This window comes from Mesoplodon densirostris, chromosome 8, assembly GCF_025265405.1.
Source record: "Mesoplodon densirostris isolate mMesDen1 chromosome 8, mMesDen1 primary haplotype, whole genome shotgun sequence".
NCBI lineage: Eukaryota > Metazoa > Chordata > Mammalia > Artiodactyla > Ziphiidae > Mesoplodon > Mesoplodon densirostris.
The window spans coordinates 109,538,200-109,558,923 of record NC_082668.1 but is presented as its reverse complement, the minus strand read 5'-3'; the positions used below and the strand labels follow the sequence as shown (position 1 = coordinate 109,558,923).

The window sequence follows — 20,724 nt, the reverse complement described above, 5'->3', positions numbered from 1 at the left end:
GGCACTGGGGCCGGTCCGCACCCCGTCCCTGGGGCACCTGCTGGGATCTCCTGGCCGGCGGGCAGGTCCAGCCTGCTGGCGACGGGGCCTGTGGTCCTGCTCGGCACCGGTCTGCCCACCCTGAGGATGATGCGGGGTCCGCGGCCACCCTCCCTCCCCGCGGGGCCACCTGAGCTGCACCACTGTGGACCGTCTTTAGGAAATACTCTGTCCAGACAGGTGAGGTGAGAAGCAACGGCAGGAGACTGCAGGGGGTGAGACGAGAAAGGAAAAGAGGGGAGGTACCAGGAGCCCACTGCACAGGGACAAGGAGAGGACATCTGCTGGGATTAACACGTACACGCTACCATATGTAAAGCAGACAACCAACAAGGAGCTGCTGTGTAGCACAGGGAAATACTCTGTAATAACCTAAATGGGAAAAGTATTTGAAAAAGAATAGATACATGTATATGTATAACTGAATCACTGTGCCGTACACCTGAAACTCACACGACATTGCAAATCAACCATACTTCAATAAAAATAAATAAATAAATAACAACCATGGTCAGGACCCACACGGGAGGTCTCCTAACTTGATTTCCAAGGAGAATCCAATGGGCAACTACAGAATCTGTGGCCAAAGTGCTTGGGAGGAAAACAAAAATCTAAAACTGTGCCAATCCCACCACCCTGGTCAAGTAGAGCCAAGCCCGGCCGTCTGTGGGGAAGAAAGCAGGCAGGCTGGCTCATCAGAGCCCAGGCAGGAGCCCCGGGCTACTATGGGGACGCCGCACTCCCTGCTGGGCCTCCGCGTTTTGGCATCACCGTCCCAGGCAGGGCGGGGGGCTGGGGGACGGCGGATGGAGCTGGCGGGGCTGTCCTACCTTGAACACCTTGATCTGGCAGCTGGCCGAGTGCAAGTGTTCCGTGTACTCCCCATTCTCACTCTGCTTGAAGGTATCGATCTGCACCCGAAAGGGCACGCCCTTCTCGCCCCCGTGCTTCCTCGGGGTGAACTCTGTGCTGATGCAGTGCACCTGCAGGGGACACGGCGGGGCAGGTAGCCAGAAGCAGGCGAGGATGGGCTCTGGACCGCCCCCCACCCACGGGCTCCTCTCCAAATGGAGGTTTCCATCCCGCACGGTCAGACCCACCTCCACCTCTCCGCTCTCCCCCAGTTCTGTCCACTCTGTCGGGCCGCACCACAGGGGGCCTGCCCTCTCACCTTTGTCCCTCGACCTTGGCGGCCCTGCCTGACCACCTAAGTCCTTGCCGTTGCTCCAGGCCCACTGACCCCAGCAGACCCCCTCACTCCTGCCCCTGAGACCTCTCCCTTGCCAAATCCCACAGACCACAGAGCAGGGACCACAGCTTAGTCCCTAAGGGCCTGGTGGCCAGGTTACTCAGGCCAGGCCAGAAGCTGGGACCACATCTTTATTTCTCGTTAGTGCCTGTTACACAGAAGGCACTTGACGTATATTTCTTGCTATAACACTGTGATCATGTCATAATTCAATACATCTTATTGTAATAGTAAACGATGACATTATTATAATTCTTTTAAAATGCAATTCAAGTATTGTAATTATGCAAGGCAAAAAGACTGCTCACTTTTACTGAGTGATTACTATGAACCAGGCCTTGTGGTCATGGCTCTATTTTCACTCACTAATTTATAAGACAGGTGGGAAAACCAAGAGGCTCAAAAAGGGACTCACAGTAAGAGAGCCAGGGGCAAGCCCTGAAGCACAGGGCCCCAGATGGGCCCTTGGCCACCTCTATCTGCCATGGTGTTTAACACAAGGCCAGGTTCACAACCAGGTGCTTGAGAATTAAATAAATAATTTAATAATAGAAACAATTACGAAAAAAATTTCATTTCAAATTATTTATGCTAGGCCATACTTATTGTGTAAAAAGCTTACATATTGATAAGCAAAACCCACACAGGATGCTACAACATCCCAAGCCCTTCTCCCAGCCCCAGGGACCAACTAGCCCTGTGACTCTGAGCCACACCCATCCACCCTTTCAGCCTCCTTTCCTGCAGCAGAGGGCAGGAGCCCATCAGGGACCCCCCGACAGATGGTTTCAAGAAACGACCCAATGGACCCCAGAGCTCCGGCTTCCCCACTGAGGGCAAGCTCCCTCCCGCTCACCTGAATGAAAGCAGATGCTCTCTTCGAAGGGTCCCACAAAAACTCAACTGCATTCAGCTGGGTCGGGCTGGCCCTGGGGTCCAAGATACCAACAGACAGTGGAATATCTGTGCACATACACACACAAAAGTGCAATCGTCAGCCACTCCCAAATATTTCGGGAAGGATTCTCATCACAGGTCCACATTCCTTACACAATTCGAAATGCCAGAAGTTCTGAAAACTCGGTTTTGCGTAACCCACTTGGCAGAATCCTGACTTGACGCCTTTACCCCATTGTGTAGAGTCATTCTGTTTTGCTGAAGGAACATTGCTCTGCTTGATTGCCTGTTGGCGGTGGGACCCGAAGCTATGGGTCTACACACCTTACTGTCATTCCAACTTCTGAGTTCCAAAACCCATCTGGCCCCAAGGGTTGTGGATAAAAGACCGCGGGCCACCGCCTGAGCCCCCGGTTCCATATGCACTGCCCCTCTCTGTGAGGCCCACCCGGCCTTTCATCACTCATCAGGCTCCTTTAAGGCAGGATCTTTCTGCACAGCCTTCCCTCCTTCTCGCCCGCTGACGGCAGGTCCTTAAATCCCACGTGCCACCCCATCCCAGGCCCCCGCAAAAGGTGAACCCCCGAGGGCAGGCCTGGTGGCACGGTCACCTCCACCAGCTCCTGCGGGGTTTTACACAAGGCAAAAGTGCGCCAAGATGCCCTGGACAGGCCTGGGTCCGGATGGCACCCAGGAAGAACCCCCGTGTGCCTGGAGCTCCGTCGGCCTCTCCGTCCCGGCCCGGGAGACTCACCGATGTCCAGGATGCGGTCCCCGGGCCGGCTCCACCGCCAGCCCTCCAGCTGCTGGTGCTCCGTGTACTGTAGCCGCCGGTCGTGGAACACCACGCGGATGATGCTCTGGGCGGGGGGAGGGGCAGGGGTGGCGGCAAGGGACGGCTGAGTGTGGGTCCTCAAGCTGCCTGGAGGCTTCCTCCCCGCACCCCTCCCAGAACCCCAACAATACGAGTGACGAGCACGAACACGAGCGCTGCCCTGCTTTCCAGGGCTGCTAAGCGCTCTGCACACGTGGGTCACCTACAAACCCTGCTGCACAGATGAGTAAACTGAAACTCGGAAAAGGCTGGGAAGAGGCAAAGCCAGGCTGGAAGCCGAGTCTGTCCAACCCGGCGCCCGGTCCATCAGCCCACGTCCCTCTGGCTCCCAGTGCTGCCGGCCCGCCCGAGGCCCCTTAGACAACACACTCCAGGGACCAGGAGCCCACCTCTGTCCCTGGAGCTTTCCCCAAAGCTCCCAGGCACTCCCGCCGCAAGCCCAGGTGCTGGGACCCCGACAGGGCGCCCTCAGGAGCCCAGGAAGGGTACAGCTGGCAGCCTCACCTTCACATATTTTGTGTTCAGATCCTGAAAATCTCCCAGCTTCCGATTCTCCAGCAGTCGGATTTCATAAGACTGACCTGGTGGGGGGGGGGGATAATCGTACATTTTCCATTTCTGTCTTCAAATTTGGGACTCCCCCAGCTAGAGGTCTTCTCAACGCCCTCAGGGCCCACCCCAGGCCTCACGGCCCCGGGGACCAAAGCTGAGAACAAAGGCCACGGACAGCTCAGATCACGCTCTGGACTGGACACCCCAGTTTGTCCATGTGGCCTGGAGGGGCGCCTGGGGCTCCCAAGGTAAGGCGCATGACCCCTGGAGAGAGATAGCACCTCTATGATGTTCAAAGACATAGAATCCGAAACAATACACTTAGCATTAAATTTACAGAACACAACCTGGTATTTCTTTTTTCTTTTTTCTTTTGGCCTCACCACGGCTTGCAGAACTTCCCTGACCAGGGATCGAACCCGTGCCCTCTGCAGTGGAAGCGCGGAGTCTTAACCCCTGGACCACCAGGGAAGTCCACGACTTCATATTTCTACAACACCCCCTATACACTCGGATGGAGAACACAGATACTTACATCTACATTAAATAACTGACCGGACCCTTCCTGAGAGCAGGTTTAAAGGAACGGATAAAAGCCTGTTAAACATTGTCTCTAATTGCAGCATGAAATGCATTTTCTCAAGTTAAAAGAATTTCATGTATTTGAAAGGGTGTGGGGATTCTATTTGGGGACATGTAACCAGCACGAGCCGGTGAAAGAATGTAAATGGAGAAAAGATCCATCCATAAGAACAACCCCAAACTTTCAGGTATCTGCAAATAACCTGAAGAAAACTACACATATTTTTTTGGAAAATAAAATATAGCTTGAAAAAATAGATATGCCACATTCCTAGAGGGGAAGACCACCTAGCAAATGATGCCAACTTTTTCCAAATTAAGTAAATTCAACCACAACTCTAAAACAGCTTAGCATGCATCAGAGCTTCATAAAGGATGCCTTACAAATAAGAGAGAACAAATGATCTCATAATTGCTCTTGGTAAATCTAATCAAAATTTGCTTTAAAAAAATTGTAAATAATGATACACTCACAAGAAGTTACAAAAATAGTACAGAAAGGTCCTGAGGATCAACCCCAGCTTCCCCCAGTGGTGGCATCTGAGGTCACTACAGTACATTATCGAAACTGACCATGGCACAGTACAATTAACTAAACTCCAGACCTCACGCAGATTTCCCCGGGTTTTGCAGGTTTAATCCAAGTTACCACTGGATTAAAAAACTAATGTCCTAAGGTTTTGTTTTAACGTGAATGACGACTCAATAGGGAAGGACTTTTTCTGAACCTAAAATCAATGAGGGAAAGAGAAATCTGATAAAGATACAGATACAGATGTAGATATATATACATCTATATCTTAAATGCAAACAGCAAACTACAAGCAGCACAAACCCAGGGGTTAACAGCTTTAATATATCTAGAAAAGCAATGATTAGAAAAACATTAAAACAAAACAAACAACAAGAAAAACAAAACAAAAAAAAGAAAACTATTAAGACTCCTTGGAGTGGGTTAAATTGTAGTCCCCCAAAAGATATGTCCATACCCTAATCTCCAGAACCTGTGAATGTTACCTTCTACTTGGAAAGAGTCTTTGCAGATGAAATTTAAGTTAAGGATCTTGAGACGAGGAATGATCCTGGTTTGTCCCGGAGGTCCCTACATCCAATGACAAGTGTCCTTATAAGAGGACACACAGGGAAAAGAGGAGGCAAGGTGACCACGGGAGCAGAGATGGGATTGATGGGGCCACAAGCCAAGGAATGCCTGGAGCCACCCAAAGCCGGAAGACGCAAAGAACGGATTCTCTGCTAAAGTCCCCAAGGGGACCACAGCCCTGGAGGATTTCTGACTTCTGGTCTCCAGAACTGTGAGAGAATAAACTTCTGCTTTGTGTTAAGCCAACGTGTTTGCAGTCTGTTTGTTGAAGCAGCCCCATGAAACTAACATACTCAGTCCCCCAGTGAATAACAGAGCAGGCAGAGACTACGAAATTCAGTCATGCATTCCAAGCATTTGCTGAGCGCACAACCACACGCCAAACGCCGTGCAATCCTGGGGACACGGTGCCGTGGACGTGGACATGATGCTGGCTGGCTCAGAGGTGCCCACTCGGTGAAGCCCCCTGCTCAGGAAGGTGGGACCCGTCCATCCGGCTTTCGCCAGCCCGGCTGCCAGGACGAGTGAAAACCAGAAAGACACACCAGGCCCCAGCACCACTCACGTCGCACTGCTGGGCACGTTCCATCAGAAAGAAAAGGCATGGACCCCAAACTCTTGGCCTGCTCACGTGCCAGTTCCTAAGGGTCTCGCTGACCTGAATCGACACTTGTACCTTTCTGAAAAACCCAGATTTTTCACACACGTTTCCAGGCTCCGGAACCAGCACTCCCTTGATAGCGACAGGCAATGGAGCCTCACACACCCTAAACTGGTTTTTCCAGTGTCCTCCACCTTCCCCCAGGAAGAATGCAGCCAGCTCTGGCATGAGGCCCAAGGCCCAGATGGTCATTACTGTGGGTTTACGGGCGCCCCAGGGCCCCATGAACACTGACCCCAGGGTCTGCGGGGCAAGCTCAGCTCAGGCCCAGCAGGCGACACCTCCCCGTTCGCGCAGAGCGGTCCCCGGACGTGAGCATCACAGGTGGCCACTCAGGGATCAGAGCTACTAATGGGGCTATAGGCCCAGGGTCCCGGCCTCCTCCACCAGCAACACAGACCTGCCCCCCTGCTTCCCCACCGCATCTCCCTTCCTCACGGAATCCCCCCAGCCACTCTGCACCCACCCCTGCTCAGGCCTCAGACAGACGCCCAGACTCCCTCCCCATCCGGGCTGCCAAGGCGCCAACACACCTCCCCAGCCCTCTCCCACCCAGCGCAGCAGCAGCATCCCCAGTGACACACGGGCTGATGAGCAAGGTCAGGACGGCTGAATTGACCGGGGGGGACATGGACATCTCTCTCCTTGGCCGGCATCACCTCAGGGCATGGGTGGGAGCCGAGGAAAGTGGGCTCTGTCAAGGCACAGGGCTGTGTCTGTTTTGCTCACCACTGTACTTTTGACGCAGGAAGGACCCGATGTTCTGTGCTAGAACTACAGGGCTGGCAAAAGCAAGACAGCCTCCCGCCCTCAAAGGGTCGGCAATCTTCTGGGGTATCTCAAACAGAACTGGCATAAGGCGAACCCTAGAGATGATCACACTGAGGGAAGTAAGTCAGACAGAGAAAGACAAATACCATAGGATATCACTCATATGTGGAATCTATAAAAAGGGTACAAATGAACTTATTTACAAGACAGTAATGGACCCACAGACATAGAAAACAAACTTATGGTTACCAAAGGGGAAAGGTGAGGAGGGATAAATTAGGAGCCTGGGATTCACATATACACGCTCTACATAAAACAGATAACCAATGAGGACCTACTGTATAGCACAGAGAACTCTACTCAATATTCTGTGATAACCTATAAGGGAAAAGAATCTGAAAAAGAACGGATATACGTATGTATAACTGAATCACTTTGCTGTACACCTGAAACTAACACATTGTAAATCAACTGTACGCCAATATAAAAGAAAAATTTAATTTAAAATTTTTTAGAAAAGAAAACAAATAAGAAACAACAGAGATCCAAAGGGGGAGGTGGGGAGGAAGGGTCTGAATAAGAAAATATCACTTGGCGGTAAACTTTGAAGAGTAGGCAGGATTTCTACAGTTGAGGGAAGAATGAATGAGAAGGCAACCCCAGGCAAAACTGTAGTCGGAAGGTGGCCCTGAGAGACGTGCCTTTACGGAGCACCTAACAGCTTCCATTCACTGGGTGCTAACCCAGCAGCAAAGTCTGCCCAGGTATTAACTCACCTGAATCAACAGTGCAGTTTAGATTATGAGCCCCACCTGAGAGAAGGAAGCAGAGGCTCAGAGAGGTTACCTGACGTGAGCAAGCGCACACAGCTAGTCAGTGATAGAGCCAGGAGCAGAAACTTGGCCCCAGCCAACCTGGTGGGTGTTGTCTGCTCTGCAGAAGGCTCTCTCTCAACTTCACCTTTCTGGAAGGCATCTGGTTCCATTCTGTTTGCTGGTTAAAGTTTGCCCCCAGCATCTGGGGGCATATAAAGCGCCCCATGAGCCCCATCCCCAGTCAAGATGGTATTTTTTTCTCCTTCCTTCTCCCCGTTAGGACTAGAAATAAAGGGGATTCTTAGGATGACCAACTCGACTTGTTCCCTGATCCTGGATAAAGCACGTTGACTCGATTTCCTTGTCTGTAAAATCCTCTGTTTCCTACACCCTAAACAATAATCCAGAAGGATAGCAAGAGGGAGGAGATATGGGGATATATGTCTATGTATAGCTGATTCACTTTGTTATACAGCAGAAACTAACACATCAGTGTAAAGCAATTGTACTCCAATGAAGACGTTAAAAAAACAAACAAACATGACTTTAAAAATCTGAAATAAAATGAAAAGATTTTGAACTTCTGGAAAAAAAAATAATCCAGAAGGATAAATAAATCACTACAGAAAATGACAGTAAAGCCTGTTCTAATTTCAGAATTGTGAAATGTGGAACAAGGAAAAACTGTTGGTCTTAGAATCAAGGGAATAGGATAATAAATAAGTAAACAGTCACTTAGTTGTCATCTAGCTCTGTGTCGGGACACTGCTAAGCCCTCGTGAGCATTATTTCATTCAGCCCTCTCAACAGTCTTATGAGGAAAACACATTATTGCTCCTGTCTTATTGATGAGGAAATTCAGATCCAGAGAGGTTAAGTATCTTGTGGAAGATCAAACCCAGCTCTGCTGGACTCTAAAGACTGGTCACTTAGCCAAGCTACTCTGCACGGTGTCTGGTGGCTTCAAAAGTTCCCTTCTGGGCTTCCCTGGTGGCGCAGTGGTTGAGAGTCCGCCTGCCGATGCAGGGGACACGGGTTCGTGCCCCGGTCTGGGAGGATCCCACATGCCGGGGAGTGGCTGGGCCCGTGAGCCATGGCCGCTGCACCTGCACATCCGGAGCCTGTGCTCCGCAACGGGAGAGGCCACAACAGTGAGAGGCCCGCGTACCGCAAAACAAAACAAAACAAAAAACAAAACAAAACAAACAAACAAAAAAAGACAGACTTTTCAAGAGTGTGAGATAACCGGTTATCCATATGGAAAAATAAATCCATACCTCACATCACACATAATAAATTAATTCTAGGTGGATGAAAACCATAAAATAAAAGCAAAACTTTAACATTTCTAAAGAAAATATGAGACTACTTTATGACCATGGGGTAGGAAAGGATTTCTTAAACAAGAAACAAATACACAAAAGAAAAATTATGTCCTTTATAAAACATAAGAAAATCTGTGTTAAAGTTTATATTGAGAAACTTCTGAAAATACCAGGGGTGCTGTTAATATCTACACAGTCCCTATCAGTGGGAAATGACCTAGCAAACTGGGGCATATGGTCACCCTATGGAAACAGAATTAGGTCAACAAACACATGGAAAGATGTGCCGGACGGTACAAGAAAACAGGATACTGTAAAGTAACATAAGATACTATCTAACATCTGTCTGAGGGACAAAAATTTCAGCTTGACAGTAGCAAGTGTGGATGAGCCTGTGGAGGATGGGCTCTACGGCACTGCTGATGGAAGTGTTCCGCTGATATAACCACTGGGACCATAGTTTGCCTCCCCCCACCAAAAAAAGAGTTAGGCTAAAGATACACAAGCCCCCTGTCAAGCACATCAATTCTAGAGGTACATCCTAAGGAAGTACTTGATATGCACTGGGAGACTTAGATAAAAATTGCCCACTGTGGCATTGCTTATTGCAGTGAGAAATTGTCACCAACCTATATCCAGCCACAGGAGAAAGACACATTATTTCTATTATGGGACTTAGAATGGAATAGCACACAGCACTTAAAATGAGCCCTCCAGAGGCATGGATCAACATGGAGAAATCTCAGAAACATACTATTAAACAAAAAAAGGGGCACAGTGATGTCTATGAGACCACTTATATGACGTTTGGAGACAGGGAAAATACTGGTCGCTTTTATGGTGAAGTATGCATAAAGGAGTAAAATTTTAAACGTGCGCAGAGGGACCACCAACTTCACAACGATGGTTTTGCTTCTGGGAGGAAAGGCAACAGGATTAGAAACAGGTAAAATCAGAAGCAAATTTGGCAAGGTTGCAAACACCGCATTGGGCACATGAATATTTGTTCTCTTATTCTCTAGAGCATTCAGTCGATCTGAAATTAAAATACAGTTGACCCGGGCTTCCCTGGTGGTGCAGTGGTTAAGAATCCGCCTGCCAATGCAGGGAACACGGGTTCGAGCCCTGGTCCGGGAAGATCCCACATGCCGCAGAGCAACTAAGCCTATGCACAACTACTGAGCCTGTGCTCTACAGCCCGCAAGCTACAACTACTGAGCCCGAGCGCCACAACTACTGAAGCCCGTGCGCCTAGAGCCCGTGCTCCACTACAAGAGAAGCCACCGCAATGAGAAGCCCCTGCACCACAGTGAAGATCCAACACAGCCAAAAATAAATAAATAAGTAAATAAATAAATACAGTTGACCCTAGAACAACGTGGGGGTCAGGGGCGCGGACCCTCAGGGCAGATCTGCCGTTCCTCTGCGTCCCTGGGCTCCGCCAACCTCGGACTGTGTAGTACTGTAGTATTTGCTACTGAAAAGAATTCAATCTTGTGTATAAGTGGACCCGCGCAGTCCAAATCCATGTTGTTCAAGGGTCAACTAGTATTTCTCTCGCATGAAAAATAATTCAATGGAGGAAGAACTCTTGGAGCTGGCTGTCATTCTGCACTGCATTCTGGTTGTGTGTTTCCAACTCCCCAGCCCTGCCTTAGAGGGAGGATCTCTTGGGCTCCATTGCTGAGCAATCACTGCACACCAGCCCCCTCCCACCCCCTCTGTGCCAGTGACACGCTGGGTGCAGGACAGCCCGAGACACTAGAAGGGGTTGCATTCGCCATACGCATTCACACGCTGTCCCCACCATTTTGCCACTGAAATTAAAAACCACCCGCAGTGTTAAAAGCCTATTTTTTTAATTGTATTGAAATAAATGTTGTGTCAGTTTTTACTGTACAGCAAAGTGATTCAGTTATACATATATATATATATATATTCTTTTCATATTCTTTTCCATTATGCTTTATCACGGGATATTGAATAGAGTTCCCTGTGCTCTACAGTAGGACCTTGTTGTTTACCCATCCTATATGTAAGTTTGCATCTGCTAATCCCAAACTCTCAATCCATCCCTCCCTCACCCCCCTCTCCCTTAGCAACCACAAGTCTGTTCTCTACATCTGTGAGTCTGTTTCACAGATAAGTTCAAGTTGTGTCGTATTTTAGATTCCACACATAAGTGATACCATAGGATATTTGTCTGTCTCTGACTTACTTCACTTTGTATGATCATCTCTAGGTCCAACTATGTTGCTGCAAATATGAGCCTATTTTATTTAATCAACTCACTTCAACTTAATTTTTTCAAGTGCGGGTCACGTCTGCATATTGAAAATCATAATCATATACCATAACTAAATAAAGTCATGGTAAACGTTATACAGCTATGCAGCTGCCAGCGTTCTACAGACCCGTACGATTACCTTGGGGATCTCGTTAGCACCCAGGTTTGGAGCCCAGACTCCCCTCTGGGCCCACGACTTTGTAATGGGTAAATGGCTCCAAAAATGTGGACAGTATTGGTGGTTAACGCAGCGGGCTGATGTAAGTTTGAAGACACACCCAGCACACAGTGGCGCACAGGAGGTCCCCGGCTCAGAGGCTCCCCTGCGATGAGGCCATCAACAGCACAGCAGGGGAGCCCTACTGCTGGTGTGGCCTTCCGGCAGCCTTGACAGAGCCCCTAAGGCTCTGGATTTCCTCCAGTGATCCTGCCCGGCACCCCACTGGCCCTGGAGCTGCAGAGGCCAGCAGAGCTCGGTGACCCCCTCCCACTTTAGGGCTCCAGCTCTAGCCTGCGGGGAGGGGTGTGGGCCCCTCAGCTGGGCTGAGGCTCGGTGGGGAGCCCGGGTCACCACCGGGAAGAGTGGCTTAGACTTTGTCCAACGGGCCCTGACGCCACTCAAAGGGGGACGGAAGCTTCCCTCTTGCACAACCTCCCCCCCCCACCTCGTTGACCTTCCTGCTTCCACCCCACGCAGGGAGAGGCAGGATGGGGGAAGAGGGCAAGGAGCACATGGGAAAAGAAGAGAAGACTCTTTCAGGGAGGTTTTAAATAAAATACACAAGTGCAGCTCCCTACGTGGTACCCGGCACAGGCAGGGGCTCAGCAAACCGAGCTTCCCCCCGCTTCCCTCGTGTAACCCACAATAACCAATGTCTTCCAGCCCAGGCATCGGCAAACTTTCTCCAAGAAGGGCCGGGCAGTAACTGTTTGCAGCCACGTGGGCCATAAGACCTGTCACAACTCCCCAGCTTAGTCCCTGTAACGAGGAAGCAGCCACAGACAGCACATGAATGAATGGGTACGGCTGCGTTCCAGTCAAACTTTTTATGGACACTGAAAGTTGAATTTTCACATAATTTTCACTCTGCCTGTTCACCTCTTCCTCCCAACTTCTCTCAGCGCTTTGCAACTTTGCCCCTCAGCTTTCTTGCCTGATGGCTAAGTCAGAGCTCTCAGAAGCCAGCCACCAGTTTACCTGAACTAGATTTGCACACACACACACACACACACACACACACACACCCATAGCCCCTTGGACAGTACTGACATGTTTTAGGTTTTTAACTGATGGCTGCAGAATCTGACATTGAATTCCCTAAAGCAAATAACAGCTGGAACTAGTCAGCCAAACCAAGAAGAACATGCAAAGATGTTTAACCTCTTTAGTGGTCAAAGACAGGCCAAATGAAAATAACGCGGACTTCCCTGGTGGCGCAGTGGCTAAGAATCTGCCTGCCAATGCAGGGGACCCAGGTTCGAGCCCCGGTCCAGGAAGATCCCACACGCTGCGGAGCAACTAAGCCCGTGTGCCACAACTACTGAGCCCACGTGCCACAACTACTGAGCCTGCGCTCTAGAGTCTGTGCTCTGCAACAAGAGAAGCCACCGCAATGAGAAGCCCACACACCGCAACGAAGAGTAGCTCCCGCTCGCCGCAACTAGAGAAAGCCCGTGAGCAGCAACAAAGACCCAATGCAGCCAAAAATAAATAAATAAAATAAATAAATTTATTTTTTTTTAAAAAGAAAAGAATGCAATGGCAGTTTCATTTATCAGACTGGCCAACGTTTAACAGATTGCTAACATCCCTCAAGGACAAAATGTGGGGAAATGGGCTTTCGCACGTCAGAGGTGGGAGAGGGGATGTCACAGCCTTTAGACAATATCCATCAATACTACAAACACATACAGCCTCTGACCCAACCATGCCATCTCCTGCACTCTAGTCCACAGAAGAGGGTGTGGAGAAAAGGGACCTTCCTACACTGTTGGTGGGAATGTAAATTGGTACAGCCACTATGGAGAACAGTATGGAGGTTCCTTAGAAAGCTAAAAACGGAACTACCATATGACCCAGCAATCCCACTACTGGGCATGTATCCAGAGAAAACCATAATTCAAAAAGACACATGCACCCCAATGTTCATAGCAGCACTATTTACAACAGCCAGGACATGGAAGCAACCTAAACGTCCATCAACAGAGGGGTGGATACAGAAGATGAGGCACATATATACAGTGGAATATTAGTCAGCCATAAAAAGGAACGAGGGCTTCCCTGGTGGCGCAGTGGTTGAGAGTCTGCCTGCCGATGCAGGGGACACGGGTTCGTGCCCCAGTCCGGGAGGATTCCACATGCCACGGAGCGGCTGGGCCCGTGAGCCATGGCAGCTGGGCCTGCGCGTCCGGAGCCTGTGCTCCGCAACGGGAGAGGCCACAACAGTGAGAGGCCCGCATACCACAAAAAAAAAAAAAGGAACGAAATTGTGCCATGTGCAGAGACGTGGATGGACCTAGATAGAGACTGTCATACAGAGTGAAGTCAGAAAGAGAAAAACAAATATCATATAGTATCGCTTATATGTGGAATTTAGAAAAATGATACAGGTGAACTTGCAAAGCAAAAATAGAGACACAGACGTAAAGAACAAACGTATGAATACTTACCAACGGAGGAAGAGGGGAGGGTGGGATGAACTGGGAAACTGGGATTGACATATATACACTACTATGTATCAAATAGATAACTAATGAGAACATACTGTAGAGCACAGGGAACTCTACTCAATGTTCTGTGGTGACCTAAATGGGAAGGAAATCTAAAAAGGAGGGGATATATGTATATGTATACATATATGTATATATATACAGCAGAAACTAACACAACATTGTAAAGCAACTAATTATTAATTTAAAAAATATTTCTCTGAGGCTATTCAATGCAGCAGTACTGTTACGGCTAAAAACAAAATGAACTAAATGGTCAAAAAAAAAGAACAAAACAAAAAAAAACTACACAAACAAAAAAATGAACTATATGGTCAACACCTATGTTAAGACCAAGCTGTAGAAGAGCACGCAGCTGTTACAGAGATTGAGGCCTGTCCCTTAACCAGATGACACAGCATCGTGTGCGCCCGGAGATGCTGTAGCCAGGACACAAGGGCACGAGCTATCCCTGCCTGAAGTACAGAGCCTGAATCTAGTCATGAGGAAACATCAGGCAAACCCACATCTGGCCTGGATACTCTTCAAAATGTCAACGTCATGAAAGACAAGGATGAGGACCCTCCAGACGAAAGGACAACTAAGCACAGTGCATCCTTCTGGACTGGACCTGGAATCGGGGCAAAAAACTGCGGAAAAGGATGGTGTCAGAACCATTGGCCCAATTTAATAGGGCTGTGTGGTAGGTGAAGGTATTGTATTAAATTTCCTGAATTTGATCATGGAAATATGGTTACAGAAGAGAATGGCCTTGTTTCGAGGAAATACCTGCTAAAGTAGTTAGGATAAAGGAGTATGCTGTCTACAACTAACTCTCAAATGATTCAGGGAGGAAACATATATATAAAATACAGAGATAAAGGAAATGTGACAAAACATTAAATAATGATGAATCTAGTGAAGGGTGCAGAGAAGTTCATTATACTAACCTTTCAATTCTTCCACAGTTTGAAATTTAAAATCACTTTGAGGGGCTTCCCTGGGGGCACAGTGGCTAAGAATCTGCCTGCCAATGCAGGGGACCCAGGTTCGAGCCCTGGTCCAGGAAGATCCCACATGCCGCGGAGCAACTAAGCCCGTGCGCCACAACTACTGAGCCTGCGCCCTAGAGCCTGTGCTCTGCAACAAGAGAAGCCACCACAATGAGAAGCCTGTGCACCGCAACGATGAGTAGCCCCTGCTCACTGCAACTAGAGAAAGCACGTGCACAGCAATGAAGACCCAACGCAGCCAAAAATAAATAAAATAAATTAAAAAAGAAATCACTTTGAAAAAGTTAAGAGTTAAAATTAAGATTATATATGTAAAAAAGAAAAAAAGATTATATATGTAAAGAACCTACTGTAGAGCACAGGGAACGATGCTATTTTGTAATAATCTATAAGGGAAAAGAATCTGAAGAAGAATATATATATATATATATATATATATATATACACACACACACACACACAAGAATGTATATATATGTATTACTGAATCTCTGTGCTGTACACCTGAAACTAACATGATATTGTAAATCAACTATACTTCAATAAAAAAGATTATATATGTATAAAGTAAGCTACAAGGATATATTGTACACCGCAGGGAATATAGCCAATATTTTGTAATAACTGTAGATGGAGTATAGCCTTTAAAAACGGTGAATCACTATACTGTACACCTGTAACTTATATAATATTGTACATCAACTATAGTTTAAAAAAAAGACAGTGGAAACCAAAAAAAAAAAAATTAAGCAGATCTAGGTCCACAATAGACAGAAAAAATCCAACACACACACAGACACACACACACACACACACACACACACGAGTGGGAAAAAAACAAGTCACTGAATAATATGTACACAATGATTATACTTTTACTTTAAAATGTTACAGTACGTATATCTCTATATTTGTGAGCCAAATATATGGAACGAATAATGCATAGAGAAGGACCCTTCCCTCTTAAACTATATACATCTCCAGCATTAACTAGGAATATATTCCACGTGACTTTGAAAAAACGACACAAAGAAAAGAGGGAGTACTGCCTCATGCAGTCCCAAGGACATCATAGGTGACCACGGTGATGACGGTTGGCATTTTTTTCTTCTAGCAGCAGCTGGTACCCAAAAGCCAATCAGACAGGGGGGCATTTGGGGAAAGCAGTTCTTTGTCCCATAAACAGACCACCAGACACAGGCAGACGAGGTCAGACCCGCAGGTCTCTCTGGGCGGCCACCGGAGAACCTGCCGTCCAGGATCCCTGTGTCCATTTTGGGGGGTAAGGACACCCAGGCCCAGGAAGCTGCTGATGTGCCCAAGGTGACCCCGCCAAGTTAGTGGCGAAGACTCGGCGGCCTGCGGCCTGGCCCAGGACGGGCGGGGGGAGGAGAGCGGGGTCAGGGCAGACACACTGGGGTAGAGTCAGACCCTCCCAAGTCCTGGGCAAGTTCTCGAACCTCTTTGTACATCACTCTCTACATGGGCAAAATGTTCTTGCGGTTTGTGGGGAGGAAACGAGATCGTGCACCTGCAGCCTGGCAGGGAGGAAGGGCTCAGCAAGTGCCCATCGTGACTACCACCTCCAACCAACAAGCGTAGAGCCTCCCCCGGGGCCCAGCCACTGTCCTGGCTGCCGCGTGCCCTCCCCACTGCTCCAGCACTGAGCAGCCTGGCCGCCCAAGGCCATTCAAGGTCACCCAGCCCCAGGAAGCCCAGCTGGAACAAGCCCCCAGGCTACCTGACTCTCTTCCGGACTGTCTGGGGGAGGGGGTGCCCAGGGCAGACACACCCCCACCCTGCCAGCCACCTGCCCCGGGGCCGTGCCCACCGGGGGCTCCTGCAGCGTAGCTCTGGCCAGCCAGTGGAACCAGCGCAGGGCCTCCTGCCCGGATCACCGCGTTCCCAAGAACAGGAGGCAACTGCCCAGGCCGGCCAAGATTTACAGGTTGTTTACTTTCCAACAGTTACTGCTTTGGGTAATTAATGTCACATAAAACATAATGGAAGCCAACGTTACCTCTCAGGGAACGGACGGCTGGACGCCAGCAGTCCCAGAATAATAGCAGACGGGGAAAACGCAAGACCACGGCGTCTTCAGCAAGGGTAGTCTGTCTTGTCACTTGCGTACGTGGGGTCTCGGGCAAGTGTGTAACACAGAGCGCTCACACACAAGGCTTTGGGGTGCAAAGCCACACACCCAAGTCCTGATTCTGACGGCCCGTCACCTGTGTGACCTTGAGCCTTAACCCCCTCCCAGCCACTTACAAAGGCCAGGGACTAGGCTCTGTGCCTGGCATACAGCGTGTCCCCCATAAACACTTGGAAGACAGTAAATATGTGTGTGCCTGTACCACAGCAGAAGAGGACATCGTATCCTGGAGACCCCTTCGAGAAGGGATTGCTTCCGGGGCGGGGGCCCGGAGAACATAAGATGCTCAGCTTGTGGTAAGTATCTTGCAGTGCCGTAAGTGGGGAAACGCTCAAGAAAAGGATGGAGGTGTGTCACAGCATCATAAGAGCCAATCTGAAGGAGATCCCAACAGCCACAACGGGAACAATTTCAGAAACAAAATAGGTAACAACAGTGTTGAATTTCAACACAGAGAATAAAATAAATATCCACTAGTCTATACTGATATAATAAATAAGTGAATAAATAAATTAGTGGTAGAGAAGAGAAAGCTCTTTCTTACGGTAGCGTTTCAATTACTAGATGTAGAAAGAATTATCTCCTCTTCCCCAAAATATTTATTAGTTACAAAGGGGAACATTGGAACTTTGCCGCAGAGAAGCCTGGCAGACACCACTCAATCATTAGGGTTAATGCCATCAGCAGTAAGACATATCGGTGTCATGATCCCCCAGTATGATGCCCTGGCAAGGGCGTCATGTCACTTCAACCCCAAAAGGCAATAATCTCAATATAATCATCTAAAATCATCAGACAAACCCAGATTGAGGGGCATGCTACAAAATAACCGGTGACCACTTTTTAAGCCTGAAGGTCATGGAAGAAAAAGAAAGACTGGGAAATTATCACAGATTGGAGGAGATATAACAACAAAATGCCATGTGGGATCCTGGATTGGAACCCAGAACAGAAACAGGACAATCGTGGAGGAACAGATAAAATTCAAATAAAGACACAGAAGAGGTAAGAGCATCATGCCCATGCAATTGCCTGGTTTCAATCACCATACCGTGTTTATACAAGATGTTCACGTTATGAAAAGCTGGGTAAAAGGTAAGCAGGAACTAGCAGTAGTACTAGTTCTAATTTAGACTAAGTCTCAGTTAGTCTCTCCTTGCTCCCCAAAAGGCTCCGATTCTCCAGCCCCACCCAGAACTGGGGAATGGTAGACCTGACCGGGACCCACACTCATACGCACTGCTGGCTGATTCCGAATCCGGGGTGTCTGGACCCCTAGACACTTGATTAGCATCTTCTAAAATTGTTTGATCTGCTCTCAGTACTAGGAATGGTTATCTCTTTTCCCTGTTTCATTTCACGCTTGGTTGTTGCTGGTTCACAAGAAATTCACTACTTTCTACACGTTGAACTTTTATCTAGCCACCCTGCTAAACTGAATCCTTAATCTATGAAAATGAGTAACGTGAAACTGCAGATCGGCAACCCGTTATGACTTACAAAATGGTAACTGCCTTCGGTTCAACCTAATACCGTGGTCCTTGCAGCTCGATACGCAAAAGGGCAGGAGAAAAATGGGCGATGGACATAAAGCGCCGGTTTTTTAAAAAGTAAAAGAAATGCAAAGGGCTTGGCTCCGTTTCACTCATTTTTTCACGATGGAAAAGAAGGAAATGCAAATCAAAATCAGGAGCTTATTTTCTGTGTGCCTCTTAGAAAAGATTCAAAAGGCTGATAATATAGAGTCCAGGTAAGGATGTGGAGAAACAGGTACCCTCCTACACAGGTGGGAGGGGTGTAAACAGGTAGGTTAGTAGCACAAAGGACAGCACAGGGTAGAAAACCGAAGCTCTAAGATAAGGTCAGAACTGTGACTCACTCGGGCATCTCCCTCCATGCTCAGCCCAGCAGGAACCATGTGCCGTGGCTAGGGCTGTTCACAGGCTCACAGGCCCTTGATCGTGAACGTGGGAGCCAGACCCTCCCGGTCGATCATATTCCAACTACCGCCATCTGGCCCCGGGCAGCCCCGTTTTCGGTCTCGGCCTCTGGTACGTGGAGGACACCCTGTGGCAGTCACTGTGGGGCAGACCGGGTTTGTCAGGGCAGCCCAAGGCAGCCGAAGCCTCCCCCCAGGCCACCCAGGAGAGTGGGCACCTAGGGACCATCTCAGGGAAGTGCTCCATCGTCAGGTTCTGTTTAGAGCGGAGAAAGGGCAAGGGCGGTGGGGTGGGGGGGCAGCCACAGTGATGCAGCTCTCGGGTGAGCATCTGATCTACCCTCCTGGAACCAGGGAATAGGCGCAGCAGCCTCTCTGGGGGGTGGGCTGAGGACCTGTGATCCAGGGGCGTCTGGTGGCTTCACCGTCTGCCCTCTAGCCATGGACACAGGGAAGCTGGTGAGCACAGACAGCATAAGGCAGACAGACCCTCAGAGCATCCTCAGCGCTGGAGCCTCTCTGGCTTCAGTTTGCTCCGGAGACCCAGCAGCAATCCTGCCTTGAGGTCACCTGCTCTGTTGAGGCCGGCAAATGGCTGAAGGGGCCTCCAACACCCCACCCTTTATTCCATCAAAGCGATGGACAATAAAAAGCACTAGATGTGGAGAAACCGGAACCCTCCTCTACTGCTGGTACCATGTCAACTCGTGCAGCTGCCTTGGAAAATAGCCTGGCAGGCCCTCATAAAGCTAAACGCACAGTAGCCATAGGACCCAGAAATGCCTCTCCTAAGTGCATACACGTGAGAAATGAAAACACAGGTCCACACAAAAACTTGCACCTGAAGATTCATAGCAGTACATTCATAATAGCCAAAAAGTGGAAACCACCCAAATGTCCATCAACTAAAGAGTAATAAATAAAACGAGGTACGTTCACACAATGGAATATTTTTCAGCAGCAGAAAGGAAGTTCTGATACATGCTACACTGTGGATAGCCCTTGAAATCATTATCCTAAGTAAAAGAAGTCAGTCCCACAAGACCACCCTTTGCATGAGACCGATTAAATTAAATGCCAGAATAGGCAAATTTATAGATGGAAAGCAGATTAGCGGTTGCCTAGGGCTTGGAGAGTGGGCGGACAGCAGGTGGAGAGGAAGAAAATGAAGACTGACTGCTACTAGGTGCAGAGCTTCTTTTAGGGAGACAAAAATGCTCTAAAATTAGTTGTGGTGATGGTTTAACATATTTAACTGACTAAACTAAAAAACAATGAATTGTACACTTAAACAGGTATGTGAATGTATATGGTATGTGCACTGCATTCTAAGGCAACTTTAAAAAGAGAGAGACCAGGGCTTCCCTGGTGGTGCAGTGGTTGACAGTCTGCCTGCCGATGCAGGGGACACGGGTTCGTGCCCCAGTCCGGGAAGATCCCACATGCCGCGGAGCGGCTGGGCCCGTGAGCCATGGCCGCTGAGCCTGTGCGTCCGGAGCCTGTGCTCTGCAACAGGAGAGGCCACAACAGTGAGAGGCCCACGTACCGCAAAAAAAAAAAAAAAGAGACAGAGACCAGATGGAAATCCCACTCTGTCACCTGAGGCAAGTCACACAGCCTCTCCGGGCCTCCATTTACCACCTATACGATACAGTGGGGTGGGATGAGGGGTGGACAGGCTAGATCAGAGCTACTCAAAATGTTCATAAATCACCTGGTCACTTGCAGGAAAATGCAGGATCTGATTCAGGTGTCCTGCAGCAGACCCCAGATTCTAACTTTCAGCTTTCAGGTGA

At 48.8% G+C, this 20,724-nt stretch overlaps 1 protein-coding gene across 1 annotated transcript in view; it reads right to left on the bottom strand.

Annotated features, from left to right (window-relative positions):
* TFCP2L1 (transcription factor CP2 like 1) overlaps positions 1-20,724 on the bottom strand; it is a 57,918-nt gene that overhangs the window by 19,804 nt on the left and 17,390 nt on the right. The window contains exons 3-6 of the mRNA XM_060106641.1: positions 3,525-3,601; positions 2,940-3,045; positions 2,145-2,251; positions 870-1,022 (exon numbers count right to left, since the gene is read on the bottom strand). Coding sequence (XP_059962624.1) covers positions 870-1,022; positions 2,145-2,251; positions 2,940-3,045; positions 3,525-3,601 — 443 coding nt within the window. The remainder of the gene's footprint in view (positions 1-869; positions 1,023-2,144; positions 2,252-2,939; positions 3,046-3,524; positions 3,602-20,724) is intronic.